Raw genomic sequence first — 16,147 nt, 5'->3', positions numbered from 1 at the left:
ACATTAAAGATTGATGTATCTAAACTATATTATAAACTAAATGCATTTAATTTTTTAATGTATTTAAAAAGTGAACTCTTGAGTAATATTTAGTACATATGAATTTTTTTTATTGTTTTTCATGTTATATATATATTGGTTCGTTACCTCTTTATTACCACTGTCATATGCCTCATACCCCACCACCAAAGCCTTGCATACAATACAAGCTCATGTGCAGAGAGAAGAAGTATTAATAGTTCGGATAGTTCTATATCACAATCCAGGAAACACTTGGTACATTTGTGTAGTGTCAGTTGGTTGTGTTTCATCTCATTCATTTTAGCTGGCTTTCTTCTCAATTAATGGTAAGATACCATTTTTCTGTAGATGGAGAAGACAATTAAGTCAATATATGTCTTGTCATTGCTTTTTAGGTAATGATTATTCCTATTTTCAACCACAGAAAAATATCGAATAATGATTGGGTGCTGAACTAATTTGAATTAAAAATTTAGAGTTTAAATTTTGACAAAGAAAAAAATATTAAACATAAATTAAATTGTTTTACAACATTTGTTTTAATTAAATATAAGATGAACAATTGTTCCATTATATTGAACATATATATTCAGTAATTAGTAGGAATATTGTTATATATACAATGACAAAAGGTTGAATTTCAAATAATTTACTTATTTATCTTTAAGTGAAATTTTAGCCACTATATATACTAATTAACCAAAATAAAATAATAAATAAGTTCGACGACAATAGAGCTTTGATGGTCATCTCTCACTACTGGCCACCATTATTATTAATAATAAATAAGTTTTGGAAATATAAATAGAATTATAATTTTTTTGTTGGGTTGGATATAGAGGGTGTTAATTAGGGGTGATCGTATCCGAACCAATCCAAAAACAAAATTGCAAATCAAACCAATCCAAACCGAAAATCATATTTGATTTGGAGGAATTTGGATGATTTTACTTAACCGAACGGTTTGGTTTGGTTGACAGTTTTCATTTTAGAAAACCAAACAAAATCAAACCAAATCGCAATGTGTTATATTTTGGAGTGATAATTATGTATTACTTAATTTTTTATTTTTTTATAAGCAAAATTTGTATTATAAGGAGTACAAGGGGTACTCAACCCTTACAATACAATGGAAATAACACCTTAGATGCAATGTAAGCAAACTAAGAGATTGTTACGTCAGTCAGAAAAAACTACATTAAAGTTGCTCCCTAAACGACCTATTAACCAAAACCACGCGATGTAAATAATTTGTTCCGCTAGAGAAAATATATTGACTTGATCTCCTCTAAATACAATATTATTGCGCTTACGCCAAATACTCCATGTCGTTGTCAACCATATAATATGATGGAACTTCTTGCTATACATTGTTTCCTCTTAACAAAGGGTAAAGACGTTGATCCCATCCAATTGAATATGCTTCCAAACTTGAACCGTAACTTCAAGTTATTTTTTTTTACACCGTAGTGTTACTTTGGTGTTATAATGTTATTTTAGATAATCAACTTTTGTTGGTATTGTAATGTTTTTTTGGAACTTCAAGTTTCTTTTTTTTTGGAAATTTTAAAATTGTTTGGTACCAAAATGTTATGTTGTAAACCGCACAAACCGAACCAATTCAAGCCGCATTGGATTGGTTTGAGTGACTTTTTAAAAATCAATCGAATAAAACCGAACCACATACATTTTTATCTCACGGTTAAAATAACTTCTATGCTCAAAACCGTACCAAACCACACCGCGATCACCTAGTGTTAATGGGGTTAATAGGTGTCCATTAACAATAGTTAGTGTAAATATTTTCTATTTTTTTTACTAAATTAAACTATAAAATGGTTAGACTAGTCATAACTCATAAGTGTATTTTGCTTTAAAAAAAAGCTGGATAGTATACTATAAAATTGGCATTTAAATATAGCAACATGTGATGTTGTCAGATTAAAAAAAAAATCACACATCGACTGTTATATAGTATTTTGTTATAAATAGACAATAGAATTTTTTTGACAAACAATAATTTATATTATTTCATTATGCAATAAAGAAGTAACACAAAGAGGTAATACATTAGTGACATAACGACTAGTCTAAGAAATGGCCGCCCTAGCTAACATATGAGCCGAAATAGACAATAGAATTTAAAGTGCAATTTTTGCATGTGTTTTCATCTTCATAAAGATCGAAATAAGTATTAATTTCTGCATTTCTCGTAATAAAGTTGTGTATAGATATTGTTGCAACGACTATTTGAATTTGTGTTTGATAAATGTTTTTGTATATCTCAACAAAAGAAATTGTGTTTTTGTTTTTTACCCAAACACAACAAATATTTTTTTCATAACAAGAAAAAGAAGAAATTGTTTATGTATCACATTGCAATGGTCCATTAAATATTAGATTTATATATATAATATTTTTTTTAGGAAAATACTCCACTTTTATTAAGTTAATACTTAAAAAATAATAATTTGTTTTTCACTCAGGGAAGTTAACGGGCCAGATTGGTTAATAAAATAGGTCTTTGAAGTTCAAATCATCCTCTTCATCTCTAACCTCAGCAACGAAACAGCTAAACCGAAACACACAGCAAACAAATAAAAACTTAGAATTGAAAATTGCTAGGTTGCTGAAAGGGGCAAATCAGACAAATCCAAATAATTTGTGGTAGAATTAATTCTGGCCAAGACTCAGAAGCTAGGATTTGGAGCTTCTCTTAGAAATTTTGAAAGCTTGAATTGATTTCAAATTTCAAAAAAGAGAACCAAACATGTTGTAAACATGATAAAATCAATTCTACATTTCTAGAATCAATTCTAGCCCCTCTAGAATTGGAACCAAACATATATATTAAGGCTCTTTCGAACTTGGAAGTGTCTTTCGGAAGGACTTGAAAATGAGGATTTTAGATGGTTAAATTTTATAATATATTTCATATATATATGCAAAAAATAAAGCAGAAGTTACCAAGTATAAGAGGAGATCATAAATGAAAAGGAGTATCAGGAGTACTCATAGTATAAGAAAAACGTAAAGAGGAGAAAAACAAGAAAATAAAGAAATAAATAGGGGTCACTAGCAGACACCGGTCCTCCCAAATATAGAAACCAAAATAGAACAAGAAAAGAAAAAAAGATGTACAAGAGAAGAAGAAGAAGAAAAAGGATCAATCCATCCACCAAACAGAGTCATTAGAAACTAGTACTCAGACCCCACCAACCTCTATCGACTCCAACACATGACTTGTAAGATGTTGCAATATTATGGAAGGCACTATATTATTTTTCTTAGAGAGGTTACTGGCTATAACAAATATAATTGTTTTTTTTTTTTACCAAACAACGAATTATAGGGATTAATTACATGGCATAGAATATTTCTATAATTCTTGTGAACTGTTTGCAATATTGTGAAAAAGAAAATAAGAGAGATTTATAGGTTAAATGGAAATGAGAGTGTGAAAAATGAAATAGGAGATTAATTTTTCCGGTTTTGTTTACGTATTTTGTTTTGTGTCAAAAATAATACACAGGCTAAAAACATGATTATGAGTCAATTAAAGAAAAATATCTGTTAACAACAAAAAAAAAAAGAAAAAAATCTGTTAATGAATAAATAATCACCTAGAACCATATAAAGATTGTCCATTAAAATAAAAATACAATTATTGCAAGATGACGACAGGTAATTCCAAGATACTAATAATGTGGTGGGGGTAGTGATCATGTCAATGATTTAAAAATTAACATATCTTGATGACAGTCAAAGACAGGTAGATTTTCTTGATAATGAAATTTGTGAGGAAATGGAAACATTAATTAATGGCTAAAACACAAGCTGCTGCCTATGAGGGGAAAGCTACTAGTATTGTGTTTCGTTGTGCTTATTTGGATTTTGGTAGTAGTTGGATTATCTAAATTAAAATATCTTTTTAAAAAATATATATAGAGAGAGAGAGAGGACTATTTTATATGTTTATGTAAAATAACTTGTTAGAAGACCCTATTATTATTATTATTATTATTGATAAAATAAAAGCATTTAGATCTCAAGGTAGGGGGATGGACATTCAACCTATCATTTTCTGTCCTCCACCTATAACTCATAATATTATTCAAAAAGAAGAAGATAATTACAAGGGGGAGGGGGATCTTACCGCATAGAAAAAAAAAGATGAAAAACAAAGATTAAGTACTATGGTATCTTTTTGTCGGGCTTATGAGAAAAAAACAATAAGTCCTTAAAGCTATTATAGTATTTGAATTACCAAATGTTTATAGAGACATGTGTGAGGGAGGACCCTTCGGACGGGTGGTATAAGGCTGTCCCGCGCTTCTTAATGATATTTTGGTAATTTCATGAGGTGCACAAGAAAACTCTGGGGTACCAAAAGAAATTCTTATTCATACTTGGTTTTTATGAGCTGGCAGTATGGGCCACAATTTATTTTGGAAATTATATATGTCTTTTTCAGCATTGTTATGTGGGAGTAGATACTCACACCCAACATTTAATAGTAACACCCCTAGTACTTTCTTTAAACTTGGTGTTTACACATTAAACCAAAACAAACCCAAAAAGCTAATTTAATTATTTTAAAAACACATATCAAAGAAAAATAATTTCTGGTACTCACTTTTCCTATACTCAAAACTAAAATTATTTTGCTCCTAACATGACAAATTTTTTTAGATTAATATTTATTACTACGAAAGGATGAACAACGAAAACCACGATTACATTACCATCCACCCATGAATTCTGTTAAACAACATGATATACAATTTCTTATTAAAACAAGGAAGAAGCAACTGATCCAAATAGTGTTTGTGATTCTCGTTAAAAAAATGTTTTATGATTCTCCTAAGGCTCTTAAAATTAAAGAGATCATGTGGCATCATCTTTTAATATTTTGGACAAAATGCAACTCAGATTAAGCTGGTAGTCATGGCAATGTAGCTTGCGGTGGTGTTTTCAGAGACTATCAAACTAATTTTCTAGAATGTTATTTGTAACAGTCCGGGCCCCTTTTCTACATATTTAGTAGGTAATTTCGACTGCCACCTCACGATCTTCCCTCACGATCTTTACCACTGGTTCGATTCCCATGGAAGGCAAAAACTCCACTAGAGAGGGGAGTGGGGAAGATCGTGAGGTGACAGTCGGAATTACCTACTAAATATGTAGAAAAGGGGACCGGGCTGTTACATTATGCTTCCAAAGTTTTTTTAGTTTTAAAAATGTCCATAACAGCAAAAAAGAGTTTGAAATCTATGTTCTGAACTTTATTTTCATGGACAAAAATAAAATTTTAGGAAGATAAGAAAATGATGCGAAGGAAAAGAAACCTTCCATTATTTTATGACCACAATTTGGGCTTTGATTCCTAAATTTATATCCATTAGTTGTATTCATACCCATAGGGATGGGAATTTTGTGGTCCACTCTCTTGCCAAATATGCTTTACAAAGCCTGAAGGTGGTGTGGATAAAAGAACCACTCCTTTCTGGGAGCAAATTTTGTATCATATTTAGGACATTTTGGTTTTGACCATTTTTAATATATAAAAGTAGTTTACGTAAATAAATAAATTTTTATATTAAAAATTTATGATAATTTTTATACTAAATAATTATATTTTTATAAGTTGTTTTCTCATAAATTGCCTTAAAAATTTATAATAATAAAAAATATCTTATTTATTTGCATAAGTTATTACGTATAAGTTCAAAAATAAGTCAATCCAAACGATCGAATCCTTAGTTCATGTTTTTTAAAAGTTGATTTTATATTTCAGAATGTTTTGTGTTTAAAAAGTTGACTGGTGTAGATGCTACTACAAATTTAATTTGCCATAAACAGGTGTCTATGAAGGTCTCTGGCCTGGCTTGGAGGCTATTTAGAAACACGTTACTGACTAAAGACAATTTGGTGACGCGAAACATCATTCATCAAGACGCGCAAGTTTGTGTGACTGGGTGTGGTGGAGGGGAAACAGCTCATTATTTGTTTCTTTCGTGCCATGTTTTTGTATCCTTGTGGAACTCGGTCAGGTCTTGGATTGGTATAACTGCAGCTGATTCGGACCGGTTACAGGACCACTTTGTTTAGTTTATACTTGTCGTTCTTTTTTGCAGCTTGTCTAGTTATGTTCTATCTCGGTTATATGGAACGAGCGAAATGGTGGAATTTTCAAGGCAAAAGCGAATACAATCCATCACATACTAGATAAAGTTAAATCACTCTCATTGTGGTGGGAAAAAGCCTCTAATGCTAATCTTGGTTTGAACACCCATATATGGTGGTTGAGCTAGCCCTTTTATTTGTATGAGCATCGATTATGTTTCGTTCTTTCAGTGATTTTTTGTTGATTGTAAAACTTTAGGGGCTCGTTCTGGCACACCTTGTGCTAGCACGGGATCTTCGTTGGTGTTAATATATTCCATTTTTGTTTCTTAAAAAAATAATATTATCTTTCACCTAATTGTTGTTGCATTTGTAAAAGATTATTTTAATTAAAAAAATCAAATGAAAATTGTTAAGTAGTTTCTCATAAAATTCATTTTAGTTATTTCATCTTTTTGCAACGACTTTAATTTTTCTAAAAGATAATAATTCAAAAATGTTTTAAATTAGAAGCTATGTTTAGTAGCTTCTTCTCATCATTTTATTTTAATTGATAAATCATTTATTTTGATTAAGTTAAAATCTTTAACAATGAATTTCTAAGTTACTGAAAAGTCAAAATTTAAATTTATAACAAATGAGATCAAAATAATTAACTTCTATTATTTTTAGTAAGTCCTCATAAAATTCTTTTTTAGAAATATAAAGTTTAACATTTTCAATCAAGAAGTAGTTACTACTATAATTTTAATCAAGAGTTTCTAACTAGCATTTATTTTATAATATTGTTTTCACTTTTTTTTCATCTAATATAAAGTTTAGGTGAGTTAGACCATCGATAGTGAAAAATAATGAGGGTCATATTAATTTATGTCCTAAGGATACATGTTAAGCAACCTAAAAAATAAAAATATATCAATTAATAATACAAAAAATTTAATGTTTAGAGAATTGATACATCATAAGTTCAATAAATTTTTACCACATTTATCTTCTTAATATGTGCCCTAAGGAATTCTCCAAATAATAAAAGTATTTTGTCTCCTAATTTAAGCACACTTACACATTTAATAAAAGTTAGAAAGAAAAAGAATCCACTCTCATCTAAGAACTGCAGTTTAATAAATGCTGGCAAAATTTCAGTTTGGACCATGAACATAATTTCAAATTGTACCACTTTGAACAAATTAATGAACTTGTGCCGTGTATCTCTTGACAACCAAACTTTTCTGGAATGTGGATGTTGACCATATGTTTGTCTTTTAGGACCTTATTTAACCAACTAATAATGATATGATAACCACTACTATAGTATATTTCTTCCTTAATTATTCATATGTCTCACTTCTTCATTCTCTTTTTCCCTTAAATGCATGCAGCAGTTTTTCTCTTATCTTTGAATAAACCAGGACCCTTCAATGGATAATCCTTATCCTACCTTCCTAAGCACATGCATAATTTCTATTGTGAACTGTTTAACCAAATTAAAAAGTGTGTTATGAATTGACTAAAATAATGAAGTACACATCATAAAATTTAGATGATTAAATGCATGTTTAAGATATACTTTTTGAAAAATCATCATTTGGCTTTAGAGATTAACAAATGCATGTTTAAGTTTTTTTTTTTTTACAGAATCACCATTTGCCATTGTGTTGGGCATAAATTTGACACATTGTAATTTTAGAAAAATAAAATTAGATTTTAGAGCTTAACAAAATCCATGTGTGCTACCATGATTTAAAACATCCATCAAGTTTAAGGGCATTTGTCATGAAAATGCATAATATCAGTGTTGGATATGCCTTGAAATCTTGATAACAAGAAGTCAGAAGTTTTTTTTCTCAAGTTGCTGTATTTTCGCCCCAGGCGAAATTTGTGTGCAGGAAAAGAAAAGTTTTTGTTTTGTCGCCCCAAGTGAAATTTTCTGCGCCCCGGGCGAAATTACGCGGGTTTATTGATTTTTTGTGAAACAAAATCTTTTCTTGGAGGACACTATGACTTGGATTTGTTTTATTTTAAAATAGATTTGTTGCTGGTTTTTTGGCATATATTTTTCTATAAATAGGGATCACTTTATTCATAGAAAAATAAGAGAACAACTCAAGAGAGTAGAGATGTAGGGAATCAATTAGGATTTGCCGCCGACACAAAGCTAGGATTTTAGAGAGAAACAAGAGGGGTTTGGGGCAAAGGGAATTGATTACACCTTGTGATACACTTATCAAATTGAGTCTCGTTGCCACGGGAAGATATTCGAGTTTTGGGTAGAATTAAGATTAATTCTTTGTAACCTAATTGAAAATTTCTTTGTAAAGTTACTCTTTGATATAGTGGAACGGAGGGGCTGCTCTCTCCCCAAGACTAGGTCATTGTTGGACCGAACTGGATAAACAAATCATCGTGTTCTTTCTTCTCCTTTATCTTGTTTATCGTTTATGATTATTATTGCTTATCCGCTTGTTATTTGGTTGTCGTTCTATTGCTCCACACATGAAGTTCTTTTATTGATGTGATTTAAGATGAATTCACAACAATCAGAATGTCTGATGATATTTTTCAATTAGTTATAAACAGAGAACTTCTACGGTATATTAATGCATATATGGTTTGATTAGATATAAAATGTTCAATCTCAATTTATCGGTTATCAATATCCTAATTGCTTGAATTGTGCACTGTTTATGGGTATCAAATCTCTTTTCTTACAAGAGTTTTTAATAAAAGGTCACTCATAATATAGGTTGAGCTAAAATAAAAAATTGTGTATGGCTCTTTTAAATAAGAGCTTATTTTGGCACCCCTAAGTTTTCTGGCACCTCCTAAAATTACTAAAGCACCTCTTTTGCTATTCAAGGTTAAACTCGGTTTGTTATTTAAGTAACATATGATGTAAAATTTTGAAAAATTCATGTTAAGAGTATTTTTTTTTTCTTTCAAATTCCTGATTTCTACAATGTCCACTACTTAAATAGCGAAAAAGTAATATAAAAAACTTGTTAAAGAAATATATGCATTAGAAAAAGCTCTCATTTTAAATTGTTTGTAAAACTTTATGTTTAATTTTATACAAAGACAAACAAATTGTATTGCTCAATTTCTTATAAGGGTGTCTTAGTTCCACAATTATTAAATCTAAATTGTCATCTTAACCCTTTGATGACAAAGTAGAAAGAAAAAAAAGAGTAAGGTGAGTCATTCACATGACTTTTGGTGTGAACTTTTCATAATATCAATAATACCTTTGATTTTTTAGTAGTAACAAAAATCTTTTATTAACAAATTCATCATAACATAAGACATATTTTTTTTAGCATAAAAAATCTTTTATTAATAAACTCATCATAATAAGGCATATCTTTTTTTTGGATATAAATTAGACACATATTTTTTGAAAATAAGTTAGACACAGATAAAAGGGATTAGACTGGGCCAGATATGGGTCCAATATCTTTAAATAATGGGCCCAACTAGCCACATGTATTGTAGAAAAAACAAACAAAGAGTAATGGAGAATAGTATGAATTATGAAAGAGACATGTGGTGTGTGAGGGTGAGTGTGAATGCTGAGTGGAGCATGTGCCTATGGGGTGCATGTGTGCATATGCCATTTTGACCAACCAAACCTTTTCTGTCCTTCTGGTTAACTCAACTATTGAGGTACCCTTGTTTAGCCAAGCATAATTAAGGTTTTTTAGCTAGTGAATTTACTTATTTTTGAAATGGGTTTTTATTTTTTATTAGATATGGTAGATATAATCTCACTGTTTCTTTGAGCAAAAATTGAATAAAGATGAATAATTCAGTAATATAATATCACTTTTAAAATGAATAATTAAAGTGTTTGAAGTTCAAACTCCAACTCTTACATATAAAATAAATTAAAAATTCGTTTTATCAAAAGGAAAAAAAATGAAAAGGAAGAAAAACACAGAAATTGAAGAAAGAACCGTGTTTTGCAACCAAATAGACCATGAATGTTTGATTTGATATTGTCATGAATGGTGATGATGAAGATGCACACGCACTGGTGCACGAGTGCCAAAGTGTTTGATGCTTTATAAGTTCCGTAGGACATCTCCTACTTACTTTCCCTTCCCATCCCCTGCATAGCCATGTGTTATTTGGTTTCCATTCCATCAAAGCTAAGTTTAATTTGTTTAGTTTGTAAAGCAAAAGCTAAATTAACATGTGTTGGCCATTGGGGTGGAAAGTATATATTAAACCTAACTTCATTTTATTCTCGTGAGTATAGATTAATTTATAGAAATATAACATTTTATATATAAGAATAGAGGTTCGAACTCCAAATATTTGACTAATTTATTCTTAGCAAGCAGAATTCTAGTCACTAGATTATTTTACCAAAAAAAAAAAAAGAAGTTAACTTCACTTTTATCAAATTGTGATTTTAGTAAAAGATACATAATTTTTATAGATGTTATTTAAAATTGATTTTAAGTTAAAACGTTTAGATTACATTTTACATCAATTTTTTTTAGTATAAACTTATTAAGTATAATTTTTCTATTAAATGCATAGATATGCATGACAATAATGGCATAGCTAACTAAAGTTTAAATTTCGAATGAAACTATGTTTGGTATCTGACGGTAAGTCAAATAAGATTAAACTTTCTTTTTTTGGTAAAAAATAAATAGAATAATTTGTAAGTCGGTAAATAATTTTATTTTTTTATCAATATATTTGTATGTCCATAATTAAATACATATATACAGCTTTCTAATTATATTTTTATTTGCTTCAAAAAAATTTTTTTTCTTTTCACCACCAGTTTAATCTGGTTTGGGGGTCAGTTCTGACATCAAGTGGTTTCAGCCCCCTCCCAATCGCAGTTGCGGTGGATCGAACCGTGATTCTCCTTACCAAATTCAGCGTCAATCACCACTAAACTAACCAACTAACAATTTCATAATCCGATAATGAGATGATTAGATGGCTAAATTTGATTGACTTTTCATATCAGAAGTCTTAGAATATGCAAAGATGGTGGAATGATAATATGACAGTACGTTGAGAGCAACGACATAGTACAAATAAAAATCATAGTATAAATATACTATGACAGTTGGAATACAACATTGACTAACCTAGGAACTTACATTCACGTACATATTCCATATGTTTTGTACATTCAAATGGGAATTTTGAGAATGTTGCTTTCTATTTGCAATATTTTAACCTATATATTATTCATCCCAAACTTAGAAGTTTTAATCCTATATGAAAAAAATTACAATAACTCTTGCGAGACTTGTCCAAAATAGTGGAATATATATCCTCCCTTTCCTCCTCCATTTTACACTTTTTCTCCTTTTGCCTCCAAATTAAGTCTCAAAGAAACTCAGTGTCCCAATAACAAATTAAATCCTCAATCATAGTTTGGCAAGAAAGAATAAACTAAAAGAAAATTATAAACAACTTTTGTGAGGGTGAAAAATATATGGATGTAACGCATGATCATGACAAGTAACATATCTATATTCCTTCAAAAAAGAGAAACATATCTAAAAGAAAACAAAACTAATCAAAAGAAAATTTAAATATAAAGAAGAAATTAAGATGTTATAAATTAAATTGATGAATTTTTTTTCATTATTTTTCTTCTAATCTTCTAACAGCCGTCATCACTTTTTTCTTTTCTTCTTCTTAGTCTATCGGAGGGGTGTATAATGGTTTATGTTTTGGATATATTCATGCAAAAGTGTGTTGAATAATAAATTTGAAACTAAAAGTTAATTGTAGAAGTGAAAGCTTCAAATTTTAACTTCAAATTAGATTTCATTTTTGGGAGGCAAAACCAATTCTAATTAATAAAGAACATCTAAATATGTCAAAATCAATTTTAACTTCAAGTTATTAGTTATTATAGTCAAACACGGTAAGCAAAAGAATTAGTTTAGTCATATAAAGGCTAAACGAACTTAAAATAGTCGAATGTGAGTTAGGCGCACGGGTCTTTCTCAAGTCCATCAAAGTTCACGAAGGTCGTCGATCAGAATCAATAGAAAACACATAAAATTTGACAACTCGTTGTATGTTTGGTTTCAATTCTGGAGCTGCCATAATTGATTATAAACGTGTAGAATTGATTTTGCCTCCAGAATTGATTCTACTTGAAGTTAGAAATCGTAGCTTCTGATCCTAGAATTGATTTTTACACTCAAATTTTTTGGTCAACTCAATTTTGTATGAATATATCCAAACATAAATCAATTCTGTCAAACTCAATTCTGTCAAAATCAATTATGTCCACCGCAGAATCAAACACATACCCAATAATTTTATTTGTGTTCTTGTAGCTCCACTAACCGGAACTACTACTTTCATGGAGGCATGATATGAAACAATAGCGCACCCATGGATATGAAAACAGAAAATGCCACAAGGTGGGAGAAAATGAGTCAAAAGTGAATTCATAATCGTTAGATTATTTGAAAAAAGAGAGTGATAGTTTAATGATAATTAATGATTAAATTGACGGTTTGTTGGAAAATAAGAAAAAAAAACAATGTAGAAGTCTTATGAAATAGTGAATGAAGAAAAAATAGTATAAGAAAAACAAACCATGTGTCAAGAAACAATGAAAAAATGGAAATAAGGGTCATATCAATTGGCGCACACACATGTGATCCACAAAAGTTTTCAAACGCAATATTATGTAAATTTGAGTTGACAAGACCTCAACACAGAGAGCCTATACGTAAAAGACACAACATACTTGTGAGCACGTAAGGCACCATTTTGTGTCCTTTTGTAGGTTTTTATACTTATATAGGTCTTATGCATTTTTCCTTTTTATTTTTAACTTTCACTTTAACCCTTTGAAGGTAACATTCTCCTCCATCTAATCATTCAACAAACTTTCAATTATTTGATATTTTTCACCTTTTTTTAACCTTAGCTTATACAAAAACTATAGAAAAATGAAACACATGCATTAATATCGTCATTAGCAAATTCTAAATACGATTTCGGTTCTAGCTCAGATGATTGATACATAAGGTATGCAAGTATTGTAAATTTTAGAACAATAAGTTTGATTCGAGTTTTTCATGAACATGTAATCTTCTTACTTATATAATTCCAGAACCAAAACCATACCAAATAAAAAAAATTAACTTCAAAAAAAAAAAAACATCGAAATCCATTTGGCGCAACTGATTGACACGTTGTGTCTATGAGTGCTTTAAATATTTGAATATCGAGTTTAATGTAAAAATAAAATATGTAAATTCTATTTCTTATATGTAGAAAAGAGTTTTTAATATAGATCAAAGGAAACATAGAAACTGAAAATTTGGCTAACAAACTTTAATTAATTAGCAAGTAGAAAACATACACTAATTGTTGAGGCATGATATGAAGGAAAATTGTCTCAAACATTTCTTTCTATGGTATTTACATAAGGGAAAGAAAAAGAGCAAAATGCATAGCCCTTAAAATTCTCTTCAGCATATACTTAATTAAACTAGCTAGAAATCTAGATATATCAATCCTTAAGACTTCAGCTTCAAGAGGATCATCCTTGAGTAGTGCATTTGCTAATCCATGATTTGCTAAGAAAATTGATTTAGTCATGCCAACATAGAAGCATAACAACACATCTTCTAATTATGTATAATCTTCCTTTTTGCTCTTTGAGATACCCTCCAAGCTTTTTGCATGATACCTTCTTCTTTGAGCCTTTCATATTTGAATCACTACTACTCATTTTTGTATTCTCTTTTTCTTTGTTCTACTTTGTAGTGTGGAGATTGTGTGATGATACACTAATATGTGTGTGTTGAATATATTGTTGAAAAGTTAGAACTCCTTGAAGAAGTGTTTGTTTGTTGATGGGGGCTCCGAAAGGGTGTCCTTATATAGGGAAATTAATGTGGTCCATGGTACAAAATAAAATGTGTACAGGCCCCCCCTAATTCAGATTCCTAGCCCCATTCTCTCTGCACCAACATTTATGTGGCATCAACCATCAAGATAAGTGGTCGGCCATTGAATTAAACAAAAATAAAAACAAGTTAATTAGTGTTATCTAAATAAAAAGCCATTGTTATCTTAGATATTTGAGCTTAATTTCCATGGTTTCTTGACCATGTTATAAGGACTACCTCATAATTTGGGTGAGACATTATGAAGCTTCCTAGTATGTGCTATATATATATATATATATATATATATATATATATATATATATATATATATATATATATATATATATATATATATATATATATATATATATATTCAAATTAAAGTATTAAATCAACATAATTAAGCATTTTCAAGCTTACTCATAAACATTTTACTTAAAAAAATTCAAAGCTCGTTCAGGATACATTGGAGTAATGTGAATTTGGGACCTTAACACTATGGATTTGTACTCTATTAAATATCTAATTTTAAAGTCGGTATTATGTGTTGATATCTAATTTGGTAATCATAAGAAAAGTTTTTCATAATCTAAAAGAACCGGCTCAAATGGGTTAATTTAGATGCTTTGAATTAGATATCATCACATAATACCGGCTATAAAATTAGATATCAACACATAATGTTCATAAGGTTCTTTAATGGAGTACAATTCTTTGGTGTTAAGGTCTCAAATTCACATAACTCCAAATCAACCACTCAAATGTTAGCGGTAGCCAGTATTTCATAATCTAAAAGAATCTATTAAGTTAGTTATTTCGGTTAATTTCATTCGATAATCAGTCATAATTGATGTAACAATTTTGTATTTATTTTTTCTTTTAATAACTACTATTAAAATTCACATACATAACTAACATATATAACTAACTATATATAAGGTTTCATGTTTGAACCTGTTGATAGTGTACATATTGACAATTTTCAATTAAGCATAACTTATGAACAATGAAATTCCTCTTTAATTTTAATGCACGTGTGACTTTTTTACAAAATAATTTAAAGAATACAATATTGAAATGTATTAGTTGCCTAATTGTCACGTTGTTTAACTATATAAGTTAACCAATTTAAGTCACAACCATTTCAACGTGAAATTTCCTCTCCAAATTAGGTTAAACTTTGTGATGTGTACTTAGTTGTAAGTTTTTAACACCACATAGTGCTAGTACAAAAGTTAGGTAAAAAGCAGAATTGATGTGTTATGTTAATTTGGTCTTACACATGTTCATATCCCAAATAGGATTTCATAGGCTCCGGCTGCAAAATTAACTTATGCCAACTTTGTAACTGATATGGTCTGATCTTTGATTGATGGTTGAGATCGTTTTATTTTATAAAATTGTAAATTTCAAATCAATGGTAATAATTAGTTATCGCGTAAAACTGCGTCATTATTTGACGGCACCAAATTCAGTTCTCATTGTATGATGCTGCACTATGATAGATTGTACCAAAAATGTAAATGTAAATGTAGGCTAAATAGTCAAAGTTAGGCATGTGATATCAAATATCAAATATGGGATATAAAGACAAGTGTGTGTCAGTAAAGGTTATCCTAAAGGACGTTGGAGCATCAATGTAAGAAAGAATTCATTCATAGTTTGTGGCTCCACTAGTTATGGCCTAATCGTGTGCCAATCACTAGATTCTGACTCTGTTATTTTATATATTGAAGAAAATTGTGGGTAAATGTGATTGATATATTCTCAAAATGAAAATTTTGTGCTTGCTAAAACGGAATGGTTTTCGCCAGTTTGTTTTTGTTGAAGAAAATGAAGCATATGGTATATTTTGTAGAGTTACGTTTTTTTAATAAAAAAAAATCATGTTGAATTTATAAAGAGACAAATCAATGCGATCACTCATGTTTTAGTTAAAGTAATCTCGATTTTAGCTGGTGTTTATTTTTCGTTTTTTTGTTGAAAACAAGTATCCATCTATTTATTTATTTAATTATGTTGCAAATTGCCTTGAAAACGTGAAGAAAAACAACTCTAGTCTGCTGTTTTCCGCCCCGGGCGGAAAACCTGTGTTTCGGGCGGAA

The 16,147-nt window shown here is 29.7% G+C and overlaps 1 protein-coding gene across 1 annotated transcript; it reads right to left on the bottom strand.

The window, feature by feature from the left end:
- Window positions 1-13,531: 13,531 nt before the first annotated feature.
- On the bottom strand, window positions 13,532-14,060 carry LOC123891230 (small polypeptide DEVIL 3). The gene has a single exon (XM_045941075.1). The coding sequence runs from the start codon at window positions 13,880-13,882 to the stop codon at window positions 13,742-13,744; it is 141 nt and encodes a 46-aa protein (XP_045797031.1). The 5' UTR covers window positions 13,883-14,060; the 3' UTR covers window positions 13,532-13,741.
- Window positions 14,061-16,147: the final 2,087 nt, after the last annotated feature.

Source organism: Trifolium pratense, linkage group LG6, assembly GCF_020283565.1.
Source record: "Trifolium pratense cultivar HEN17-A07 linkage group LG6, ARS_RC_1.1, whole genome shotgun sequence".
In the NCBI taxonomy this organism is placed as follows: Eukaryota; Viridiplantae; Streptophyta; class Magnoliopsida; order Fabales; family Fabaceae; genus Trifolium; species Trifolium pratense.
Note: the sequence above shows the minus strand (reverse complement) of the source record. Positions and strands in the feature narration are given on the sequence as shown.